Raw genomic sequence first — 25861 nt, 5'->3', positions numbered from 1 at the left:
TTACCAGGCCAGTGGGGAGGCCATTCGTGGACTCCTGGGGCTCTTCGGATTTTCTGCAGCCTGCTGTTCGCTAAGAGCTCTCTGTGTTAAATGTATTGAAAAAAAAAATACTCTTGAAACCTTGAAACTAAAATTACTTAAATATAATAACATTGATAATAAATAATCAGCTTACAGGAGAGTAGGGGGGGGATTTCCCTACCTCCCTAATACGGAAACCTATTTACTCGCACTAGAATAAAAATCAGGCTTGCAGAAAAAAAAGGATGTTAAGGCACACATCCATAAATGTATTTATATTTAACTCTACTGAGACTGAATAGGCTACTATGGTGTGCTGAAAAGATTAAGGCTCAAAATAAAATGTTGCCCAAATTCCCTCTTTGATATTATCATTCTCTTTGCCACATTGCTATATGTTACTCAGGTCAGCTAACTCAGAAAAGTGTGTACTGTGTACACATAGTGGGCAGCGTGGAGGTACATACATTATCACGGCATTCTCCTATCCAATATCTCTCTCTCTGTCACAGACAGATAGCCTTCAAACACAACTTTAATTTTGTACATAACAGATTGTTGTTGTTTTTTTTCCAACTTATATGGATATAATTCATTGGGGGAAAAATACTATAATAATACTAAAATACTAAAATAATACATGTATGAGGTTTGCACTTGTATTTTTCATTTTCATACCTCCTAGTGTACGATATCACACAGTAAAAATGCATTCCAAAAATCCCCCCCCTCTGTTTTCTTTACAAATCACACCCTGGATGTATGGATCAATCAATCTTTCCTAATGCTCACCTCAAACTTGCTCATGAACTCAGCGAAGATGCCAAAGAAGGCCTCAGTGTTGGTGGCTTTGCTGTCTTCTCCAAAGTAAGAGGCAGTCTTGGTGAATTCCTCCGTGGCTCTCTGTTGGAGAGACTCCAGAGACTGGAGTGCTGGGTGGCTATTTTCCAGGAAGTTCTACACACACTGGAGTCAAGGGGCACAAAAGTATCATTGTCTAATCCACTAATTATGTTTTCATTATATTGTTTCTAAAAGCCTAGGTATTTCTCAGTGCTTTGGATCTCTCTTTGGCAAAGTTCTTGTGAAGGATACGCTCATGACAGCAGCGAAACGGTCCTCAGCAGTAGCAGGCATCTTCTGACAGGCTGACCTTATCTCCTGGATGGTCGTGTGGAGGTCATTCAGATCTGACGTGATAGTCCTCTGGTTCACTGAAGACAGGTAGGCGTGTGTATGTGTGAGAGTGTGTGTGTGCGCATGTGTACATGTGTGAGGCAGATAAACAGAAAGACAGGAGAGAGACAGTAAGCCTACTGATGAACATGACAGTTACATATGAATCTATAATAATCTATAATAACTTTATATATAAGTATATTTCGAGATCAAGAGACAAAGCACTCCCTTAAAATAGAACCAATATATGGTACAGAGACAATTGATAGAATGCTGAAAAAAATATCCATCTACCTTTGGCTGCAAGAGGAACCATGGTTAGGTCTTTGGAAAAATCCAGCACATCAGGAAAGTGTTGGCATAATGACTTGACCAGAATATGTAGAAATGTTGATTTCCCATCCACTGTTTTAGTAGTGCTGAGCTGCAGAGGAAACAATGGAGTTATTTACTGCACGCATACCATGGGATAACACTTTTTGTTTTTTTTAAATACACATTATTGGTAATGTATCTTAAATATCTAATAGTGTTTAATGTACCTCAGTGAGGAAGTTGATCTTGAAGCCTGTAGTTTTGTTGGTTTTAGGCTGGCCATTATTCAAATAGTTCCCCATCGCCAAAACAAACTAATGAAAGACAGGAAGCAGGAAGCAAAACTGAAACTCTTGAATCAAGTTAAGTAAATGTACTTGTTGTAAAGTAAGTGTACTTGTACAAGTAAGTAATGTACTTGTTTGACAAAATTTTGTTACATTCTTGACTGTGGGACAGTCCAATTTGACTTTCGATCAAAGAACAAAGTCCAGGAAAAGAAGATCCATGTCCAGTTCCAGTTCAAGGATAATAGTGGACATGTGAAGTCTACTTCCCCCTATCTGATATCAGACTCCATTTCCTTTGATGCAGGTGGGAGGTGGTTTGTTGTCTAATTTGTCTTATCAGAATCAGAGTTGTAAAAGTAGTTTTTTGGTCAACTGGAAAATCCCAGTCGTGTTTTAATAAAGTATGTACAAAAGTGTTTTATTTTATTTTATTTTAATGTACTGTTTAATAGGCTACCTCTAGTATCTTAGCCAGCTTCTTGCTGGTCTTCAGTTCCAAAGAGGCCTTGTAGATACAGTCGTAGCCTCCCCTCAACTCCTCTGTCTTCTCCTGTAGAGAACACTTGAAGTGGAGGCTCTGCAGACGGGTCTTATACTCTGGCACCGACAACATCTGTGGGAGAACACATACATCAGACGACACAAATAAGTGTGCAGACACACTCACTCACTTGTATAGATGCGCACAGCAACCAAAACCCATCCACCCACACCCCACCAGGACTGTACCTGCAATACAAACTGGTCTGGCTCGCTGAGTTTGCTGGGATCCTGCCTGTACTCTTCGTACCGCTTGACCTCCTCTGCGTCGGGCGCGTACAGCAGCAGCTGTTTGATGTGGGCCGGCTCCAGCCTATCAGTAACCATGGTCATCAGCACCTGACGCAGCTCCCCCGGAGACAGCTTCAGATGGGCTATCAGAATGGCTGGAGGTTAAAGGGTTAATGCTTTAACAATCAAAAACAAATATCATACTCATAAAAAATGAAAACAAGTAAATGAAAGAAGGCACCACAAGATAATCCAATTATTCCACATGAATTGTTTAAGTTTCATCTTAACTTACACTGATTTAAAAATAGAGGGTAAAAACAATACACAAGTTAAATTTCAAAGATAAAAGACAACGCGTAAAAGTAATTATGTACGTTTTAAGAGGTGATTTAAAAAAATATACTTATTTTGCTAGGCTAAGCTCCTCAGGCAGGTAATTCCAAAGCCCTGATGGCAAAAGCCCAGTCATGTGTGTGCAGTGTAATGTCTTTTTCTGACTTACAGGCATTGTAGGCCTTCTTATGGGACAGGATTTCAATCACATCTTTCTTTTTGAAGGTCTCTGGGTGAGGGGCCAACTCTGGAACAGACACTGGGGTACATATGGGAGCACAGTGTTAGGAAACACTTAGTGTACATTGTATTTTACATTTTCAGGTAGGCTTCTCCACAACTTACAAGGAGTGCAACAGTAGAATAAGCTTAAACTCCTCCTACAATCAATCAATAGTAAGGAGAGAAAGAGAAATACTGGGGAAAGCAATCAAATAAGAGCTAAGGAATGACATGATGTTTTTTTTAGATATGTTGGAGAGAATTAAGGAGATTTGATCCAGTGTTGAGAATGTGGCATGAGGCACAGAGGTACTTTGATCTGATGACTAATAAAATATCAAAATCCAAGGATGCAGGGATCCAAGATCCAAGAGGACGATCTACTAAGAAAAACATCCATGTATCAGCAACAGATTTAAATGGGTCAGTGAAATGGCAATGGTTGTGATGCATTTGTCATTTTATCAATTTGACCACTGATTAAAGCATTTTTAACCAATGATGTGCTCCACACAGGAGATTTACCATGGATATAGAAATTGGGATTTACTCACTGATTAATCCATCGTTAGGATTCCTTATTGGCCTTTAGTCACTTGTAGTGCTTATAGAGCACTGCAGATATGCATACACCCACTTGTACTCACCAGGGGTCTTCTGTGTCCCAAAGTGCAGCTCCAGATCCAGATACTTGACCATGTCATTCAGTTTGTCATAGTCAGAATTTGCCCCCAACTACCAAAGAAATGCCAAACCGATATTATATTAGTCACAATTCATGAGTAAAATCTATATTATTTAAAGGTTATTTTTAGTTTTAAATTCTGAATGCCAAAGTATAAAATCTTAGGTGTGTTAGCCTTAGTTCTCCATGGTCAAATCCCAGCCCAACTCACCTGTCCCCAGATAGTGCCCTCGGAGTTCTCCACCTGCTCCCAGCGCAACCTCTTCACACTCATGTGGTTGGAATCCATTCTGGGGAGGGAGGGCCTAGGCAAGGGTGGAGGGGAACAAGGTGGGGGCAGGGGTGGAGGTGGAGGGGGCTCCAGGTGCTCTGAGGGGTCAGACAGAGAGTGGGGGAGGGACTGGGGCTGACTTTGGCCATGGGGTTGCTTATGGTGGGACTGGGGCTGGGGTTGGTGTTGGGACTGGAGCAGGTGGTGGGAGGGCTGGGACTGTGGACGGGTGGCTTGGCTGGAGGGTTGCACCTGGTGCTGGGACTGGTGGTGCTGGGGCAGAGGCTGGAAAGTGGAGAGGGTGGGCTGGTGAGGCTGGAGGGGCTGAAAGGTGGAGAGAAGGGGCTGGGGCCTGTGGGGCTGCTGGGGTGAGTGGATGAGGTGGATCTGGTGCTGGTAGTCCTGTGGAGGGGGCTGTGGGGTCATGTGGTGGATGTGGTGGATCTGAGGTGTGCTGGAGTGGTGGTGGGTCTGCTGGATAGAGTGGGGTCTCTGGGGAGAGGGTTTGGTGGGCTGGGGGTGGTGGGCTTGGTGTATCTGCTGCTCTTGGTGTCTCCCTTGAGGTGATACCTGGGCCTGATGATGACCTTTGAGACTTCTCCGGCTCTGATGTGATGAGTGGCTTTCCCTGTTGAACTGAACTGGGAGGGAGGCCGGCTCTTGGAGGGCTTGATGCAGAAGCTCTGTGGAGGAGTGGTGGGGCTTTGCTTGGTGCATCTGATGGGCTTGATGGAGCAGCTCTGTTGAAGAATGGTGGGCCTGGGCTTTGTGCATTTGATGGAGCAGCTCAGTGGAGGAATGGTGGGGTTGTCCCCGATGCATCTGGTGAGCTTGATGGAGAAGCTCAGTTGAGGAATGGTGAGCCTGCATTTGGTGCATCTGGTGGGCTTGGTGCAGAAGCTCTGTAGAAGAATGATGGGCCTGGGTTTTGTGCATTTGGTGGAGCATCTCAGAAGATGCATGGTGGGCCTGGGCTTGGTGCATCTGCTGGAGCATCTCGGCAGAGGAATGGTGGGCTTGGGCTTGGTGCATCTGGTGAAGCATCTCAGCTGAAGAGTGGTGGGCCTGGGCTTGGTGCATCTGATGGAGCATCTCGGCAGAGGAATGGTGGGCTTGTGCTTGGTGCATCTGGTGGAGCATCTCAGCTGAAGAGTGGTGGGCCTGGGGTTTTAGGCCCTGGTGGCTTTGGTAGATGCCCTCAGCATACTGGCCCTGTTGGCTGGGGTGGGCGGTCTGTTGGGGTGAGGGCTGGTGTGGAGATGGGGCTGACCGAGACTGACGACGGTGGTGATGACTCTGGTGGGCCTGTTGTTGTTGTGCTTGGCGCATCTTATAGAGAGGGTGGTTAGGATGGTGGTGGGTGGAGTCTGGAGAAGGGAGTGGGGGTAGGGACTGGTGCAGCTGTTGGAGAGAGAGTGGCGAGTGGGCTTTCTGTGTGGGCTGGGCAGGCATCGACTGGTGGCTCTGGTAGATCTGTTGCATCTGTTGCTCTTGATATGCTTGTTGCTCCTGGTAGGCTTGACGTTCCTCGTAAGCTTTTTGCTCTTGGTATGCTTTCTGCTGTTCATAGGCTTGTCGTTCCTGGTAGGCTTGTTGCTCTTGGTAGATTTGTTGCTCTTGATAGGCCTTTTGCTCCTCATAGGCCTTCTGCTCTTCATAAGCCTGTCTCTCTTTGTACACTTTCTCCTGATAGGCTTGTTGTTCCTGGTAGGCCTGCTGCTCTTGGTACAGCTGTTGTTCTTCATAGGCTTTCTGCTCCTCATATGCCTGCCTCTCTTTATATGCTTGTTGCTCCTCGTAGGCTTGTCTTTCTTGGTAGGCTTGTTGTTCTTGGTAGGCCTTTAGCTCTTGTATGGTAGTGTGGGCTGCCTGTAGGTCCTCTCTGTTGGGCAGCACTTTATGAAGCGAGTGCCGTTTGAGCGGTGCATTGCTGCGGGGAGGAGGGGGAGGAGGGGGGCCAGATTTCCGGCGGATGGGCACATGCGTTCTGGGGGAGTGTTCGGGGGTGTAGCTAAGCTGTGGCTGCTGTTGCTGCTGCTGCTGAGGCTGAGGCTGTGCGGGTGGTGGAGGGGGAGGAGGCGGGTCATTGAACTGAACGGGTGGGGGTGGAGGAGGGGTCATGGGGGGTGGGGGGATGTGATCAGAGGAGGAGGAGTAGGTGAGGGAGGAGGCGTTCTCTTCTCCGCTGCTGCTTTGGACATCACTCGGGCTGCTGAGCTCCGGCGCCACGAATCCCCCATTTTCTTCCTCGTCCACCCCCATCTCTTCTTCATCATCCTCATCCTCCTCATCTGGGAAGCTCATCTGGACAACATCCTGGCATTACCACCAATTACACTTCATTAACGGTCTGTCTCAAACTTAATTGTTCCAGTGCCTTAGGTGCTCTATGGCATCAATTTGCTAGAATAGTGCTATTTGACTGAGTAGTAATAAAATAATCAGCGTAGTACATGAGCACTTGACAAGATTCAGATTCAGTTTCAGATTTTTGCACTAATAACACATGATCACTGAACAAAACATTGTAGTTATCTGTGATATGTAAACAAACAACATTTTAGTTACGTTATTAGCTAATGCATATGACTTCATGACTAGGCTTAGCTATTTCATCAAAGACAAATATTCCTGGTCAAATTCTGATAGGTGTCACAGTAGCATCTCACCCTACCTCCTCGTAGTCATTCTCAGGAGTCAGGAAGTCATCAACAATGGCCACCCTCTGTCCCAGCTGCTCGCTCAGCGCATCCAGAAAGCGATCCGTGTCTTCAGAACGGGGCGGTTTGGAGAAGGTGTAACGCCGCTTGCTGCTGCGGTGGGCTGGGGGACTAGGTGGGTAGTCAGGGGGCTCTGGAGGTGAGGGAGGGGGGCTGTCCAGGCTGATGTAGGGGTTGGACTCCCCACTAGTCTGGCTTGTCAGCCCTGAGGGGTAGAACTGGGCAGGAGGGGGGCTGGGGAGGGGCTCTGACCAGGATGTAGGGGGTGGGGGGCCCTTACGGCTACCTGAGGCAAGGAAGGGACATCAGGGATATAAGAGCTAAATCTATGAAACATCTTGTTAGGTGCTATGACTGGTGGAAATACCTCTATTGATTTCCAGTGGTCTGTGAATAAAGGGAATTGCATGAGAAGGTTCTGTGTCCATCAGTCAACATGGAAGTCTCTGACTAGTTCATTGATTCAGTGAAGTTTGGTCAGGTCCTGCGACCCTGCGCACACTTAGCTTTACTGATATATGTGTTTTCTAGTTCCACCTCCACCACATCCTCCTTCAGAGCCCTACTGTATGAGGGCCAGAATGAAAGAAGATTTGAGAGCAGAGGGTTGTTTCAAAACTCTGCTACGCTGTATATTAATGTACAGCATGAAATCACAAAGATCTGTCAAAATGCAGAACTCAAGGAAGTCAGAAATAGGCTGGCTACCTTGGGATTCATCATTCCTGCATTGCAGCACTTTTCAAATTTACATTTTGTTATGCCTCCTTTCTTTTACACTACCACACTGCAAACACACAGACATATACACACACTCTAACCCTAACCACATGCACACAGTTGATCAGATAGCTAAAGTCATCTTTCATATAATTTAAATTTCATTTCAGAGTTTAGTATAAATTGATAATTTTGGCTACCTGTGTTAGCATGCATCGTAGGAGAAGGTGTGCGTGAGAGAGGTTCCAGGTCCAGCAAACTCTCCGGGGCAGGAGGAGGGCGACTCTTCAGAGACTTGGACCTCTTGGTTGAGTACATGTTCTCCAGTTCAGCATACACTGCTGACAGCTTGTACAGTGGAAAGGTATAGAGACCAGAGTAAGACTTCTTGCCCTAATTTCATATTAATGCCTGTGTATTATGAAGCCAATGAATCTCTAGTTTGATATTTATCTTTTTCCATGATGACTTGGTACATACATTGGCGAGGTTGTTGGGAGTCTCGGGAAGGGAGGTACCATCTCCGGACTGTCTCTCTCCTGGAGCCAGCCTCATCCCCATCTCCAGCACTGGCTCTGCACGGATGCCTAAGAGATACACCCATTAGCATAAGTTAGATAATAATATACTAAACTTTTACTCAATATATAAAACATTATAGAAAAGTATTCAATATAATACTTAAGCATTACGTCAATACATAAGATGCTTTAAAATGCTTTTTCATTACTCTCTTGAGACAATGACAGTTAGATACCATATGAACTGATGGCAGCCACATTGTGAATGTATAAGTTGAAAGCTGGAAACAGGATTCTAAAAACTACCAAAAAAATCTATCTGGGACTAAATAGGACTGTGCTTATGATCACAATGAGGATGATGTGAATGATGATGATGTGAATGATGTTGATGGCAATGACAATGGCAGTAGTGTTGCTGCTGCTGATGGCGACAATAATGATGATGATGATGATGATGATGGCAACGACAAGGGAATGGTGATGCCAACAAAAAAAATAGCTATGCAAAATGATGATGACGATGATGATGATGACAATGATGATAATGAAGTCAGGTACTGTACCCATCCCCAAGTGTGTGCCTATGACCAGGTCATCAGAGCTACGTCCCCTCACACTGCTCCTGTACGTGGTCCCTGTCACTCTCATGGAGCTGCTACGGCGATGGGGCTCCGGGACTATCTCAGGCTCCGGAGGAGGGGGAGGTGGTGGTGGTGGTGGTGGAACTGGAAAACACACACATCGGTGACGTAGAAGAGGAGGTGTACACACATGAAGGGCTGCAGTACCCGACCTGACCGCACTCCACTGAACCAATGAAATGATGGGATATCCCCATGTTGCCTTAAAACATTCTCATGCAATTCCCTTTATTCACCTTCTGTAGGTATATTCTCACACACAAGCCCTTTTCTCACATACATACACCTGCACGCACACTCAAACTCACACAATATGTGCATGCCGCCGCAACACACACAGACATGCACACACCCATACAGATGCCAAACTGTTAAAACATAAAACACACCACATGTATCTCACTTTTCACACACACACACACACACACACACACACACCTGGAGAAGCTTTGTATCCAAGGAAGCGTGAAATCTTGCTCTGGCAGTGTTCCTGCTCTTCGTACGTCAGCAGCTGGTAAACAAACTGCCAGATCACCTGTTTGGCTGGAGTGTCCAGCACCGGGAACACATCGACTATCAGAGTGTCAACATTCCTGTTGCCATGGAAACAGAGACAAGGCGACAGGGGTCACCTGGCTATCCAATTGGAGGTCATGGGAATTAGGGGAGAACGGGGCAAGTTGAGCATGTGGGTAAGATGAGCCATCCATTGTATCTAGGCAACCAGACACAAAATTAATCATGTGATCATAGATTTAGGAAGAGTAATTCATTTGCCTGAATTCATGACAGACAAAAAAAGGTTTTGTGTAACATTTTATCCCCATAAGACACAATAGGACAACTTACCCCTACCCTGCAATAAGTAGTGCCACTTGACCAACATTTGTAAATGTGTCGCACTTCTAAAACTGTATTAGCTACAGAAAATGTTTTAATTTCCCTGAATGCCAAAGCCATTGCTGTATGCAATAAAAGCACATTTATTTTAAAACACTTTAAAAAGTGTCTCATTTTACCCCGTTTTCCCCTACTTACTGCTCAGTGAACAAAGAGTATGGGAGATAAATAAAGTCTGTCACTCCGTCAAACTCTCTACCTCTAACTCCTCTGCCTTCCCACCCCTGTCGTCCTCCTTGTCTGCATACCCCCCTCTCCTCCCTCCTACTTTTCTTCCCTTTTGCTTACCTGTGCTGGAAGAAGTTCTCCAGGGCCTTACAGATGGTATACCTCTCCTGGATGGTCAGCAGGTGTTCCAGCTGCTGTCCGAAGGTGCGTCCCTGCACCCTGATGCTGGGGGGCAGAATCTCTGCCACCCACTGCAGGGAGCTGAGCACGGGGGAGCGGGCGCGCTCTGTGGGAATGCCGCCCCCTGCTAGTTCCTGCTCTGTCAGAGTGAATGTAGGCGGACCGTCCTCCACTACCAGGGTGGGCATGGCACCGCTGCCCTGGAGCATGGACACCACCTTCTCATGGGAGCAAGTCCTAAAGGCAGACACATACATGCACACATTCACACACTCACATATGCACACATGCATGCATACGTGGAGACACATACACACACATTGTATTGGTGCATATGAAAATAACTGGATGTAGCAAAACTGGTTGTTTTGTGGAAAGAAGTCATCACTTAATGTTTGCATAAATATGTAAATAACTTACAATATGTTTTCTGTGCTCTGCAGAAGACATTACACATACTAGAGTGTAAACACTTTTTTACATTCTCTAGGGCACTTCCCTATCATTGCTTGTCTTTTTACTCGAGCTATTTTCAGGAAACTGTTCTGTTTTTCTATCCAGACCATCTGAAATGAGATTTCCGCCTCCCCAAACAACTGTGTGAGCTCTCCAAACAACAAAACAAGGTCAACTGGAGAACTGTATTACCATATTTATGTTTACTGGTAAAAACAAGACACTTTTTAACACTTCACTATTCTACCAAATGAGTTTGGCTCTACATGACTTTATACAACGAAATACGTTTTGTGCCTAAGTTTGTAAGATTAATAAGGGTGAGAACTATTGAGCTCAACCTCATGTCCAGTCCATTGAGAAATAGGATGCGGTCCCCTGGTTTGAGACCTGCCTTGTCTGCTGGGCTTCCTGCAGAATGAGAAAGAGAGGGCATAGAAAAATGAGAAACAGAGATAGATAGAGAGAAATTAAGTGAGAGGGAGAGAGAAAGAGAGTTTTTTTTTAGATTTGGCCATATCCTTATTAAATGCTGATGAGATATTTAATCATATCCTGATTCATAAGGATGTGCAGAGCGAAGATAGATAGATAGATAGATAGATAGATAGATAGATAGATAGATAGATAGATAGATAGATAGATATAAAAAACATGAACTTCCTCAACAGCTAATTCAGATACCTCTCTACCATCTTATCATCCCCCAATCACACCGAATTATAATCATATACGACTATAGCACACACATTCACACATTTGTACATACACAAATGCACACATGGATATACATGCAAACACATTTTTAACTTACCGGGGATGACAGAGTCAATCCACACCGGTGCATGGCCTCTGAGAGTGAAACCAAAACTCATGTTACCCTTGCACACTCTCACTGTCCTGAGGAGAGAAACGGGGCTTGTGATTAATGGCTTGATTGAGGAATTAGCACGGGGCCTTGGAACTAGGAGCAGTTCTATAAAAAGCAGGTACTCCAAAATGGTCGGCTCTATTTTATATCTCAAGCGATTAGTGAAAGTATATAGTTAAGAACTAAGAACTTCTGTGGAGCCACTGTGCTCAATATGTTTTATAATGTACCTCCATGGAATTGTGTATGGGTTACCATAGAAACCCAATTGGGCTTAAGAAATGTGGCAATAATGTGTACTTGAGTTAGGGCGGTGGGGTTCATTAATTAGTGTAGTTCATTGCACACTGTATTTTGTGGCTGTGCTCTGTTTAAAATGTTGACCACAAGGTTTAGAGAGACAAATAATGCAGTTCAGTTGATAGGTTCTTCTGCCCATCCAGAAACAATGGGAGTCTAATTTGTAGACCACCTACAGATTTCCCTATTCAGCAGACTACTTTAAATTCACAGCCTGCATGAATAACCCTACTTAAATATGGACAGTGTATCCCCAGGGAGCCGTATACCATCCTCATTATTTACCAAAGTAAGCTGGAAGATGTCAGATCCTTGGGGCACTTTATTCACTGCAGTTCCCAAAAATGGTGAGAGGATGTCTTGTGATTATGTTGTTTATCCTCTTTGAATATTTTCAGTCCGGATAAATGTAATCAGAATTTTACTATCCAGGCAGAAAGCGAAGATTGAGATTAAAGGCCAAACAACTGCTATCAATTTGTAAAGACACAATAAAAAACAACATTGCGAGCGTAGGAATCTTTATTTATGACTGCAGCAGAAGAAAAGAGCAACAGAGCGGCCATGAATGGGTTGAATTGGTTAATGTGGTTTTGGCTTTGGCCTTGATGGGTCTATTTTTCACCTAACTCCTACACATCTTAATTCACATAATTCACACTGTGCTTATGCAGCAAAGACTGTCACGGTGGCTGTGCTCTTGCTAGGGTGGTTATATAATTGATCGGACCGGAGGGGAGAGAATTTGTTATTTAAAGAGAGGGGATTTCTTTGAAGACTAAAAATGAGGCACTATTTAGCTGAGGGAAAGCTAAAGCTGTATGCATGACTCCTGCTGATGATAGGCCAAAACACACAGGAACTGAGGGGGCAGGATGAGCAGAAAATAAACATACAAAGCAAAACACCCAAATACTGTCCAATCAAAACCTCTGATACCACTTAACCAATCAAAAGTGTTGCCACTGGTTATGGCCAGAATACTGACCCTCAACACTGACCTGCAATTGGTTGTGGTGGCACTGGAGTGCCCGGCTATGAGTGAGGTGGTCTTGCGCATGCCGCGGGCGGGGGGGACCACGCCTTCCTCTGCGTGGGTGCGCGGTACTGAGCTGGCGCGGGTGGAGACCAGGAGGCGTTCGGGGTGATCCTCGCTCCGGCTGCGGCGAAGGCGGTTACGGCTCGGGTCACTGAAGCTCCGCCCCTTGAGCCGGCTCATCAGGCTCTGGGAGACCACCTCGTCAAAACGCTCCCGGTGCTTCTTGGGAATGAAGATCCTGGCGAACATAGCGGAATCAGACACAATCTCAGATTCACTAGTAAAAAAAAAAAAAAAGCAGTGGTGGTTTTCAGTGGGAAGGCAGGTCAGTCATCTGGCTCAGCTTCTCCTGCGAGCCGTCAATGAAGAGGCAACTGCTATTTTACTACCACCACTACCAGCAACATCACAGACACAGAGAGGCTTCACATCAAAAGTGTCCACAACAGAAAATCTTGTAAAACTTCACACCAGGTCAACATCTCAATCCAGACCAAGATAGGAAAGATAACATCCGAGCAGAGGGAAATTCATTTTTAGCCAAAATCCAAGATCATGTGGAATGGTTTTCTCGAAGCACGTATCTTCCAAAGTATGCCAGTGAACAATGAAGGATTCTTGTTCTGATTATGTATTGTTCCAGCAGCAAGATCCACATAATTGGTTCAAAAATAGTTCAATCCATAGCATCCCATGGGAGGGCCAAGGCAGGTAGAACAGATTAGTCCAACGTTTGTGTGTGTGTGTGTGTGTATGTGTGTGCATGAGAGTGTGTGTGAGAGAGATAAAGAGAGAGAAAGAGGATATGAGATGAGTAAAGCTTTGTTTCCGTGCGCCTGTCACATTAGCAGCTGCAGGTGAGAGTGTTCAGTATCAGTGACAGCTCACAACTAATGTGCGACAAGGAGAGAGCACAGTCCCACTCCCACCTCTGGGAGAAAACGCTCCACTCTCCCTACTCTTCTTATTCTCTCTCCCATAATCAACTCCCCCACCCTCCCCTCTTTCTCACTCACCCACTCCATTATTGCCTTTTCCCTCTTAAAGGAAAAATCCACCCTTGGATACTCTTTTAGACTTTTAGATATCAATTTGCAATGTTCAATGCAGTCTGGGGGTTGTTTTGTGATGAAGTGCTGTAATTTTGTTTGTTAGTTTACCCACTTGCCTTCAACGTGTTTCCCTGATTTCTCTGTGTTGCATATGATAGGTGGATAGAGCGGTAGCGACTGGAAAGAGAACAATGTCGTCAAGTGCGATGCCTGGTTGTTCAAATTACGAAAAAGCAGTCAAAGGAGGTGTATTTCAGCCGATGCACAAAGATGCAAGTTGTGGCTTACTGACACCAAAACCTGACGTTTACCATTGATGTTTATAGATAGCTGGAGCATTTTTCTCCTATCAAATAATGGAAATATTTCAATGTGATGTCATGTTGTCTGCGTTTGGCCAGTTATACACAGGAATAAGAAAAATACACCACCAAACAACAAAATGGCCCCAGAAATGCAACAGCTGTTGTTTAAAAGTGTTTTTTGGGGGTATTTTTCTTAAATGGGGGTACCTTCTCCCTGTTTCTTTTTCTGTCTCTCTGTTTTTGTCTCTGGTTCTTACAGCCATCATCATCACACACACATACACACACACACACACACACACACACACACACACACACACACACACTCCTCCAACATAATACCTCCCTGTCCTCTCTTGAATATCTCCCAACATACCTACAAAAGGATAGTGCTTCCATCCTCAAAACAAGCCTTGAATCCTCTCTTTTCTCTCTCTCTCTCTCTCTCTCTGTCTGAATCCTGTGTTCAACATGAAGCTATCTCCTGGGCAGCTCCACTGTCCCCCAGGCACACTTGCTACATCCAGATATACATCTCCATACTAAAATGCCACAGTTGAGAATGAAGCTCAGTGGTGCAGTTTTGTTTTCAAAGTTGTCACAGTCCCTTTGCAGGTACAACTGAGAACACTGTTAGGAGGCACAGATGAGATGTTTCTATATAGTTCTGTGAAAACCTCGAGCAGATTTTCAACTTGAATTAAGAATAACATGCAAGCTCAGCTCCCATACCAATTTCCTACGCTCCAAAGCTAAGCAGAGCTATTTCTCCTCCAAGGATTTCTCACCAAGACTCTATTCTGATATAAATATGGATTATGAGAGTCTCGCTAAAGCTCACACGCTTATGAGAGCACACAAACGTGTGCGCACACACACGCACGCTCCACAAACATTCCTGTAATTACGGCAATCACACATCCCCACTCAGCTGAGACTGACACTGCTTCCAACGCGTGTGTAGGTGTAACAGGAACCTGTGTGACATTGTCTTATAATTAAAGATCGACAAGAACCGTTGAGTCGCTCTATAATGTTCCTTTTCCAAATCAGGTCATAAACTCGCAGGTGGTGCATACAAGTGAAACTACTCGCAGCTCAAACTTTGGTACCTTAGAGCAGCGGTTTTTAATCCTGCTCCTCAGGACTCAGAGCCCTGCTGCTTTTCACTCCAGCCATTTAATCAGGAACTGATTTACACCTGGCACGCCAGGTGAAAGCAATTAACTAGCTGGTAGGATAGAAAACCAGCAAGATTCTGGATTGAGAACCGCTGCCTCAAAGTACCCATCACATTCTCAGCTGGTGATATGACTCATATGATACTGGATTCAAAATACTGTCACCGTATCGGTAATGTTAGTTCAATTTAGCACAAATCAGACTTTTATGAAGCATGTTTAGGCAAGGGCGCTTGTTTCTTTCTTAATATTAGAGATTAAGCCAATAAGGTGGACAGTGACTTGAATTACTTTGGCATGAAAATGTGATATTGATACCCATTGTTACCCAGCTGCAGTTATTTATTATGATCATAGCTATATTTGATATCACAAAGCAAATTTTCTACCCTGCAATCCATACATCACAATATTGTACAGTATTTTGTAACGCACTTACATCTTAGTGATACTGATTAGTAAGGTTAAATTAGAGTTTAATTGTTCTAAACAGTATTAGTCATAACTACAGTGCAGCGTCAGTACATTGTCTCCCTCCCACAATCCCTTCTGGTCAGCCAACGCCTGGAGCCCTCTGAGGTTTGTCACACACACAGACACACACACACACACACACACACACACACACACACACATAAAAACTAATCCAAATCTTAATGACTAATCCAACTGGGATTCGTGAGCTAATTGCTGATTCCGAGGGGGAAGACTGGACCAGATTAGCTCCTCATGTTTTTCAAGGGCTTTCCAATCAGGGGAAGCACTGCCTGTGTCGTAAGGTGTTGCGTTGTGCATGTGGGGGCGTAGGTGTGTGCATGTGAGTGTGTCTGTTTGTGTTGGATAAGAATACTGGAAAGTCTATCAGTACAACCATATCTCACTATTGCTATCTTTGAAACGGCAATATCCTACATAGGCTCCATTTTAAGTGGTTACTATGGAAACCTTAGTCTAAATTAAAACCAAAGGAGTATGTAGGTGACACTGATTAACTGCATAGTGTATTCGCACAGCAAAAAGTCAACACTTCCCCTGGGGGCAGCAATGTGCTACTCTGAGGGACCTGATTGCTCTGTACTGCCATCCTGAGGGTAAACTTTGTACAGCAACAGGAGAACTGAGATGATTCCACATAGAGACGGATCAAAGCAACACATAACAGAACAAAAGTTGTACAGTCTTTAAGCCTAACCCAGAGAAAAGCCAGGGAAAGAGAGAAAGAGAGAGAGAGAGCAAGAGACTGATGGGCAGACAAGCAGTCAGAGGAGAGACACAGATACATAGAGAGGCAGAGAAAGTGACAGAGACAGAGAGACAAAGATGTGAGAAGAAAAGAAGGCAGAGCCAGAGAGAGAAGGAAAGAGAGAGTGAACTAGAACTCTTTCTAGGCCAGGGTCACATACCTATTGGGAAGGTAGCTGGGTAATCTGTGTTAAAAGGCTATGTAGGCCACAGAACTTCTTTCCCAAAGAACACTCATACATCACCATGCTTGTTCGGACAAGCAGAGGATTAAGAAAAACTAAAAAGAATGAGGCCATTTATCACATATCACATTTATGCTGACAGTCACAGGACCTAGCTCTACTTCATTCTAAAACTAGTGTTTTCCCTTTTCTTCATCAATTCCAACACCTCCACCATCTCATCATCATCATGACATCCTGTGCTAATCTAAGTGAAAAAAAAAAATCGCTCATCACAACTTGCTCCTCAACCAGAATAAGTGTACAGAAACTTCAAAGCTTTCTCCATTGAAGTTGGATGTAGGCCTTGGGATGCCCTCAATTAGAAGGAGGGCGAGAGGAGCCTATAATTAGGTCTGAAGGAGGGGTGGATCAAGGACACAACACACAGAGGGATGAATGACAACGGCAGTCAGCTGGGAAACTCATTGCAAGAACCATTATTATGAGACCCACTTCTGATCAGCCAGATTGACAGTTGGGCTTTGTATGGATTGACAAACATGTGCAACAAGACACAAAGCATAGCAAAAGGAAGGAGGAAAATGGATGGGTTAAAGTGCAGAGTGCAGAGTTAAAGTCAACAAATTAATACGTAGGCCTTATTAGGCCGTAGAGCCTAATATCAAGAAAGAATGTGTATTATCAGTAGTTGGTAGGAGAAAGTCTAAGTTTTGTCAAGATCTAGAAGTTTGTTCATCATGTTTCATATGCTGGTTGGAATCAAAGTGTGAAGAATTTTTGGCAGCGACAGAGCAGGCTGGTGAACTCAAAATTGCCATTTTTATATGCTGAGAGAAATTATGGAATAATCATCAATACAAAGCTCAATATAAAAAAACACCTGCACAAAAGCAGTTGCGCAACAATACTATGCACAGCAACTTTCGCTACAACTCAGCACAAACAATACATAGTGAATACCGCTAAGATCAAAGGAAAAGTACCATACCGAAAGTGTCTGGAAAGGCTCCTATCCCTTCCCATGGCTCTTCAGGGCTTTGAGGAAGTGCCTGAGCTCAGTTCAGCAATGCAAATGCCTCCCCTTTACCTCGGTGAGTCCTCATCTAGCTGGAACAAACAACTCTCCCGGACATAGGGAAAAGGAGAGAAAGATGAGAAAAAGGAAAGTGTCCTGGATCTCAAAAAAGCTTGCTGCAGGCTCGGAAAGCAGCCAGAAAAAGGAAGAGAGAGAATGAGAGAAAGGGAGGGAGGAAAATAAAAGAGTGGCTGTGGTTCACATCCCTCCACACCTCCAAAACATCCTCAGGCAGCATCAGCTGTGCTCCAACTCCATCCCTTTGGCAACACTCCTCCCTGGTTCCCATCCTTCATCCCGCTTCTTCCTCGGTTGCCAGAAGCCAGGGCAAGGTCACCAAAGGGTAGCCACCATGGCTACAGTTAAAGAATAATCCTTGTCATTGAGTCGTCCACCATTCGATAGTAAAAGATAGTCGGTGACAAATCTTCTCCTCCCTCAGTGGAGGAGGAAGGAAAGAATGAGATGAACAGAGGAGTAAGTGAGGAGGGAGAGAGGAGAGAAGTGGAGAGGAGAGGAGAGCCCCAGTGGAATTGCATAGGCAGGTCAGCACAATGACTGTGTGTGTGCGGGAACCAATAATGTGAATAATGGAATGTACATTGACAGTCACGTCTGCGTGAGACGTGTTCATAACACTCAAGCTCTCATTTTCAAATGCATGACAGCATCCGTCCAAACTGCCCCAAACAAATCCAGCCCAAAAATGTCTTAACTAGTTTATAAACCAACAAAACGTATTTGTATCGGACAGAAACATTTTGGCACCTCAGATCTAAAATCCTGGGTTGAGCGTACAGCACGATTAATTCACAGCTTTCAAGTCTATATACATACACAATATTAGACAAAGGCCTACAGCTCACTATAATTACAATAAATTGCCATAACACTACAGTACCAAATTAACAAAAGAGCTAATAGCGGAGTAGGAGTTCCAAGATTGTCTCTAATGACACTCCAGATACACAATCCTTTGCATAACTTTCAAATGTTCCAGCTCTCGCTAACCCATGGGTTTTTGAGCCGTTTAAGAAGCGACGCTGGCAAGTGCGTCAGAAACCTAAGAGAGAATTTATTAAAAGAAGTAGGCTGCTTAAAAATAGAACACATCCTGTGGGAGGGCTGGGCAAATCTGTGAGGGGACAGAGGCAGACTGAGCAGAGCGGGACCAAGCTGGTCAAGTTTTACATGGCCTAAAGAAGAAAAAAACTTCATACACTTGTCAAACACACCTCACATCCTCCGACACGTTACCTCTGTGTTGTTGGGGAAGGGTGGATAAAAAGTTTGCTTGTCTGTGTGTGTGTGTGTGTGTGTTTGTGTGAGAGAGAGTGACTGAGTGACTGTCACAGCAAGTGACAGTGATTGAGGTAAAGGGAGAGAGACTGACAGATTGGGAGACAGAAATAGGGGAGGAGACAGAGAGTGAAAGAGAGAGAGAGAGAACTCCAGTGGCAGACACACTGATTCTCCGCACCATAAGCTCCATATGAATCCATGACAAAGCAATGGCACCAATCCCATCACAGAGCACACCAATTAAGATCTCTACAATATTTTGTGGTCTGAGGTTTATCCACCTGTCAGTCCATGACAGGTATTCCTTTTGTGAGGCTGGAGACACAGCTGTTAGTGAAATTGAGCCCATTAGCGCAGGTCACAGTGATCAGAGCTACAGGGGACGGTCTTCATTGGAATCCCATGATTGGCATTCAGTTCAGTTAACATGGTTCAGCAAGCAAATTGTCAGAAAAGACTATCAATAACTGGCACATTCAGACCAGCTCTCATTCTGTATCTTAACTGTATCTTAACTTTTAAAGCTAAGAAAGCAGCCTCCCGGCAGACCTATTACAGATATAGTCAGCAACACATTTCCCACAGAAGAGAGGGTTTTTCCATATTACAAAAATGTATTCTCTAATGCCGGAGACATCTCATCATCATCAGCAGCAGCCATTTACACCAATACCACCCTGAGGCATGGCTCCTGGACGACCTTGGAGCAAAACTCATAAAGTCTCATGCTGGGGGAACGCGATCGCCAGATTCTGCTGAAAACACATCACTTCAAGAGCTATTCAAAATGCAGAATGTAATGAATTCATTTTTATCCCTTTCTCAAATATCTACACCAAACAATACCCTGCAACATTTGTACAATCTAATTGGCACTAATGAACACATCGTTGGCAGAAATCACAGCAGAAGCAGCACAGATAATGACAACAACACAGCCACACAGCAGGCAGAGTCACAGAGAAAAGAAGAAAAACTTCTACAGCCCGTTAAGGTCACAGTGCACCTGAACTAAACACGCCAGGATGGAATTGTGGGTAACGACAGAGGTTAGATTTATCCAAAGGTAGATTCAGAGTGTCATTGGGAGAATTATTATGAGGTGAGGAAAACATCTAAAACTGTTCTCAGTCTCCTATGGACACAGCTACTGCATAATTAATGAGACTCCCTTGCAAAGCAAACATTACAATGCATTTTTTACAAGCAGCTTTCTAAGGAAGGAGACGTGATATCAAAGCTGTGTTTTAGACAGCTGTCTCGGAGGGAACAGCCACATATTTTAGCTGGAGAGAGAACGTTTTACTCACCAAAAATAAGTCATTAGAAACTGTGAGTGCTAATTGCTTGTTACAAGATTGCTACTATAGAATGCTACTACTACCTACTCTTAACGACCAATCGTAGATGGCTACAGAAGACAGATACCAGGAAACACCAAACTTGATGACCGGTTCCATGCCATAACTGTTAGAAAACGTGAAAATCTGTTCAATGCATAGTGTCAACACCAAATTTTATGTTTTGCATCTAGCCAGTACTCACCTGAAGCAGCAACTCATAATTGCTTCCTGCACAGAACTTCAAAGCAAAGAATGCCCGCGCGTGTGTGTCTGAGTGAGTGCATGTGTGCGTCTGTGTGAGTGATTGTGTGCATGTATGTGTGTGTGTGTGAGAGAGAGAGAAAGAGAGTCACTGCTCTGTGTGGCTGCAGTGCATGCAGTGAAAGCATCTACGTGTTTTTGTGTGTTCGCGTGTGTGCATCTCTCAACCACCAGCAGCACACTAGCTGTACAGCAGCTTAGAGCTGGATGAAGAGGAGGGAAAAAGAGGATTCAGTGATGTGATACACAAAAAATTGGTGTGTGTATCAAAGAGAGCATCAAAACATACAGAGGAAGGGAGAGACAGAGAGAGAGAGACAGAGAGAAACGCAAAGAGAGAGGAAGCGAGAAGAAAAGATAGAGGGGGCACTGACAAAAAAAAAAAAAAAATTGCAAGAGCGTGCAGAAGTGTTGTGTTTTCGGTTTTGTTTTTCCCATCAATGCTGAGAATGAGGAAATGCAATATTCTCCAGTGGATCTCTGACCGTACCCTTGTGTACCTGAGAAGGGAGAAACAGAATATGCAAAGTGACATCCATTCACCCAAGTACTTCAGCAGTCATCGCATGACATCTGATCAAAGTTATCCACAACTACTCTTCATGTACGCATCTCCCTTTCACAGTGAAACGCTGAGAGGGGGGGCTTTCTGAAATATTGATTTCATGGGGCAATTAAGGTGCTCTTGTTCCTCCACTGTGGTCCTATTGTTGTGCAAGTATATGATATACAGTAAGCCGTATAGCTGAACTGTCTATAACACACAATGGACTATTCAACCCTCCTAAGCACATCGGTGTACAAGCACTCTCAGAAACAATGATTTGGAGAAAAGGTTTGGAAACGTACAGCAAAGTCAGGACATGATTCCTGATTCCTGATGTATCAGCAAACCTTGTTGAATATTAATTTATCAGCTCGGCCAAATAGAATTGTCTGATCTATAAACCAAGAATGTCATGGAGATTGAGATTGGTTTGGACACATCTTAGTTTGGACATTTCTCAATACCTAAAAAAAAAAAAGGTAGAAGACATCCGGGTGTCTAGTTAGATAAATCAGCAACAGAGATCTAAAAGAGTACTGCATGAGGGAAAATTAATGCAACTCACATATCTCAATCACACACACACACACACACACACACACACACACACACACACACACAGCCTTGGAGTTTGTACGGGAAACACTACCTGCTGAAATATTAATGCACTGTCCTGATTACATCACTGGGAGTGACAGATGCTGTCACCAGAAGTAAGGCCACCGCTGTTGCTGAACGCTGTAACAATGTGGTAGTTTGTCACATACTGAGTCTCCTCTGATGTTTGAGTATGGTAGAAGAGTCTGTTTGAATGTGGTGAGATAGAGGGTATAACTAACTATAATAATAAGAGTTTTATTAGATTCATTTGTATTTGGCAAGGCTCCTTTAATCTGTATGAGAGAGGGTAAAAGACTGGTTACAGTGACAGGAGCTGATCATGCAGACTCTCAAAGACCGGCGGAACAGTTATGTGTGCATATGTGTGAACTTTGGTCTGAACTGGTCCGACCACCTGTCTGTCTGCCTGTGCATATATACGTGTTTGCACATGCACATATGTTTGGCCTATGAATCCGTCTGTGAATACATATCTGAGCAAGTGATTGGCTACCTGACACTGTCAATCAGCTGTTGATGCTCCTCTGTGATCAGGATTTCAGGGAGGGCATCAGCCAGACTCTCCACGTCCCTCTCAGCAGCGTACTGCTTCAGCAGCTCAAACAGCTTTTCCTTCACATCCGGCTCCTCTCCCAGCACCTCCTCCACCTGATGGACACATGCACGCACAGACACATACGTAATGAGACACACAATCACATAGGAGATAAAGAAATACTGCAAACATACATTTTCATTTGCATAAGTTGTTAAAGTTGTTAAAAGTTGTTAAATTTGCAAATTTAACAAGAGAAACATGTTCATCTACTTCACACACACACCCCTGCACACCCACCTTCTTATTGAACTCCATGGCCTTGTGGGCGCGACTCTCCCTGACGCTGTCCCCGCTCTGTGACAGCACCCTCATGCTGCTGCTCAGCCGTTTGGGCCGCCGGGCCATACTGAGCACGCCCAGACGCAGCGGCCGCCCCTGAGCCGCTTTGATCATGGCTGCCGCTGTCTCATGCTGCTTGACAGGGATGCCGTTGACCTCCATGACGTAGTCTCCGGCCTTGAGGCCGCTGCGACCAGCTGGACCATTGGGCATGCAGTCCTCCACCATCAGGGGGCTGTCTCCCACGATGGTGAAGCCAAAACGGCCATCTGGGCCGGGGGTGATGTCAATCTGAGGAGGGGAAAGATGCAAGAATCTGACTGGACTTAATTAAACTGTCAGTCAAATAGTACAGAAACTTCATAGAATATAAATAATACAAAACAACAACATGGAATGTAGATTACTGGGTCTAATCTGACCTGTTCGATCCGTGACACCACTCCGATGCTGGGTGGCACCGTCTTGAGGGTCTGAGCCAGAGCGATTAGGGCCGGTGTGCTAAGATTGGTCACATCCTGGCCCTCAATGTCCACCACCTGGTCCCCAGGCTGCAGGCCTGCCAAGTAGGCACTACTGCCCTCCACCACAGACAAGATGTAGCTGGGCCCAGTGCCACCCAGCCGGAAGCCAAACTCCTCCGGCCAGTTCTGGTTGGTGGCTGGGAGGCCGAGGTCTGGAAGATTGACAGGAGGAAATTTGAATAGTATAGAGAGGTTCAGATAAATAGATAGTATGTTTCCTGCTAGGCACAAGCAAATTAACAAGGAAATAACTGTCACTAGGACAACATAAGGCCAGAGGGTAGCCAGGTTGGTATGTAGTTTAATGTTTAGATTTTAATAGGTATGTCTGTAGCTGTGTAGTAATGTGTTCTACTGCTTATGGGATATACGTGTCCCAATAGCATGTAGTAGCAATGCTAATATGCTGGTTGTAAGCTGCTCATACAGAATAGTTTGCTTGCTTCTTTTAGCAGGTTGTGAGCAGCGAAATGGAGGTCAAATGGTCCACTGGTTTAAATAGGGCACCTCGATGATGGAACAGCTTGGGCATGGCAGCAGTGACACAGGCCCAACTTCATCAAACCACAAATAGAAAGAGATAGAATTCACACACTATGGATGAGAGACCATTTTTACATTGACAGGATTTGTGTTCCTGTAAGACAAATGATGGTGAAGGCAGTAAAAGGAGTGAAGGAGGATATTTCTGACCGCTGCTATCTAGCCCACATGTTGAACTGCTGGCCTTCCCCTGGTCACTGGCCTCATTCTCCTGCTGCAGAGAGCTGCTGTCTCCCAATAGGCTGACTTCATCTACACTCATCCATCACCATCTGGATAGGTTAAAGCTATATGTAGAGCCATATAGTGATAGGCCAGTCCATTTTATGCTGTTATCTGCTGATAATATCCCTTACCAAGTACTGCAAACTCACTTCCTATCATAACGCAGCTCTTTGCCCCCTCCCTTCCTTGCCTACCTGCACTTTCTCTTAGCTGCTCTTAGTTTTCTTCTTCCACTGCTAAAATTAAAAATATAAAATACAATTTTCCAATTTTGTAGCCCTGTCCTCTTGTCCCTTGCAAAGTTATATTACAAGGATACTTGCAATCATGACGGTATTTGGTATTGTATGTTTCTCTGGATAAGAGCACCAGCTAAATACCTAAGATTGTTGATTTGCTGAAACATGTTTGCCTGGAGTCTAGGAAGCTCTGCCACCTCCTTTAATAGACTATTATATGACTGTGTAATTGTATTTGAGTTCAATGGGAAGCTTAGTGGTCATGTACTACAGTAGATACATATCAGATGGAGTCACAAAAGCAAGCAGTAAAACTTGAAATTGGGACATACACTCCAACAGGGGACACTAATTTAAAAAGACACATTATACAACTGCAGGCGCACGCACAATTGAATGCGGTCATCCATCGACCCACCACCTAGTCACACGCTGTTTCTTTTTTTTTTTCATTGATCATTCAGAAAGGGATAGAGACAGAGAAAGAGACAAAGCAAGAGAAACTAAAAGAGACAGCTAAAGTGACAAAAGTGACAAAAACAAGTGCAGGCAGTGTGAGAAAATAAAAGTTGGTATAGGACTTTGCAAAGAAAGGTAGAGAGATAAATGTCAGATCTGCTTCAGTGCAAAAAAAAAAAAGAAGACAAATCAGCAACAGAGATCTAACAGCAGCATAGGGCTAAATATGCAGGATGAGATGTGGTTGAGTGAATAAAAGATATATCAAATCCAAAGACTCAAAGAGCCACAGAAATGGGTGTCAGCCTGCTGAACTGAGTATTAAACAAAACATCAAAACATAGTTGATCATTGATAAAAAATAGATTGGAAAGTCACAGTCATAGGAGTACGTGGATCCTAGTCTTTTCTACTCACCAGGACACATGCAGTGCTCAGACAATACCAGATTGTTAACATTTCTCTTTGTCCTATTCTCTCCACACACAGTGCGGAGACACTTACAAAGCCTGCGACCCAGATACACACTCACAGCTTTAGCTTCTTTAGCTCTCCTCCTTCGCTCAACTCCAGCAGATGAAACAGTTCAAGAGCATGTAAAAAGGGGGATTCAGAGAAAGTGAGACTTACAGAAATCTTTGGCGGCACTCCTGGTCCCAGACTTGCTCTGGCGCAGGGAGAAGCGGCCCTTCCTGCTCAGGAAACGCCTCATCCTTGCCCGGCTTGCAGCGGGGCACGTTCCAGCCAGTCTCCCTACACCCCCGTCCCGGGGGCTGATGCAGCCAAAGGGTGCCCTCTGACACCCTCTTGCTGCCCCTCACCTTCCCTTCGCTCACCGCCTCCAAAAGCCCCTACCTAGCTTGACAAGCCAAACCTGCCCAAGAGGTCACATCTGTAGGTTATGTAGGCCAATGCTTCCCCCTGTTCTGAATCACAGAACCAGAGGTCTGGAGCAGAGGAGAGAGAGGCCGAAAGAGAGGGGAGAGCATCTGAAAGTCAGGCTCCCCATCCTGGGTGAGATGGTCCAGCCTCAGCCTCAGCCCCAGCCCTATCGCTGAGCGCTGATCAGAAAACTGGGACACGCTCACTTGGTCCTGAAATGAGTCTTTTGCAAGAAAAGGTACTGCGAAGCCCCATTTTTCTATAAATACCTTTCCCTCTCTCTCTCTCCCACCCTCTCTCTCTGTCTCCCTCTGTTGCTCATGTGGATGGGGCCCTCTCAGAGGGCTGAGGAGTGACCCAGAAACTGTGTGGTGTACCAGCCAGGG

At 44.7% G+C, this 25861-nt stretch overlaps 1 protein-coding gene across 1 annotated transcript; it reads right to left on the bottom strand.

Moving 5' to 3' along the window:
- On the bottom strand, positions 1-25305 carry grid2ipa (glutamate receptor, ionotropic, delta 2 (Grid2) interacting protein, a). The gene is made up of 25 exons (XM_071921246.2): positions 25224-25305; positions 23881-23901; positions 23026-23306; positions 22562-22894; positions 22220-22374; positions 12572-12847; positions 11214-11299; positions 10741-10810; positions 9884-10180; positions 9134-9288; positions 8618-8779; positions 8011-8117; positions 7728-7878; positions 6765-7096; positions 5272-6406; positions 4031-4968; positions 3782-3869; positions 3082-3171; positions 2535-2731; positions 2263-2418; positions 1743-1829; positions 1495-1624; positions 1117-1235; positions 814-978; positions 1-81 (listed from the first exon to the last, which is right to left on the bottom strand). The coding sequence occupies exons 1-25, from the start codon at positions 25303-25305 to the stop codon at positions 1-3; spliced, it is 5694 nt and encodes a 1897-aa protein (XP_071777347.2).
- Positions 25306-25861: the final 556 nt, after the last annotated feature.

Source organism: Centroberyx gerrardi, chromosome 7 (assembly GCF_048128805.1).
Source record: "Centroberyx gerrardi isolate f3 chromosome 7, fCenGer3.hap1.cur.20231027, whole genome shotgun sequence".
Lineage (NCBI taxonomy): Eukaryota > Metazoa > Chordata > Actinopteri > Beryciformes > Berycidae > Centroberyx > Centroberyx gerrardi.
Note: the sequence above shows the minus strand (reverse complement) of the source record. Positions and strands in the feature narration are given on the sequence as shown.

Coding starts and splice junctions, on each gene's coding strand:
- grid2ipa (XM_071921246.2), bottom strand. CDS start 25,305: ATGAGGCGTTTCCTGAGCAGGAAGGGCCGCTTCTCCCTGCGCCAGAGC. Junction 23,307..23,880: donor CAGCAGCTCTCTGCAGCAGG/AGAATGAGGCCA, acceptor TCTCTATACTAT/TCAAATTTCCTCCTGTCAAT. Junction 10,811..11,213: donor GATTGACTCTGTCATCCCCG/GTAAGTTAAAAA, acceptor CTCATTCTGCAG/GAAGCCCAGCAGACAAGGCA.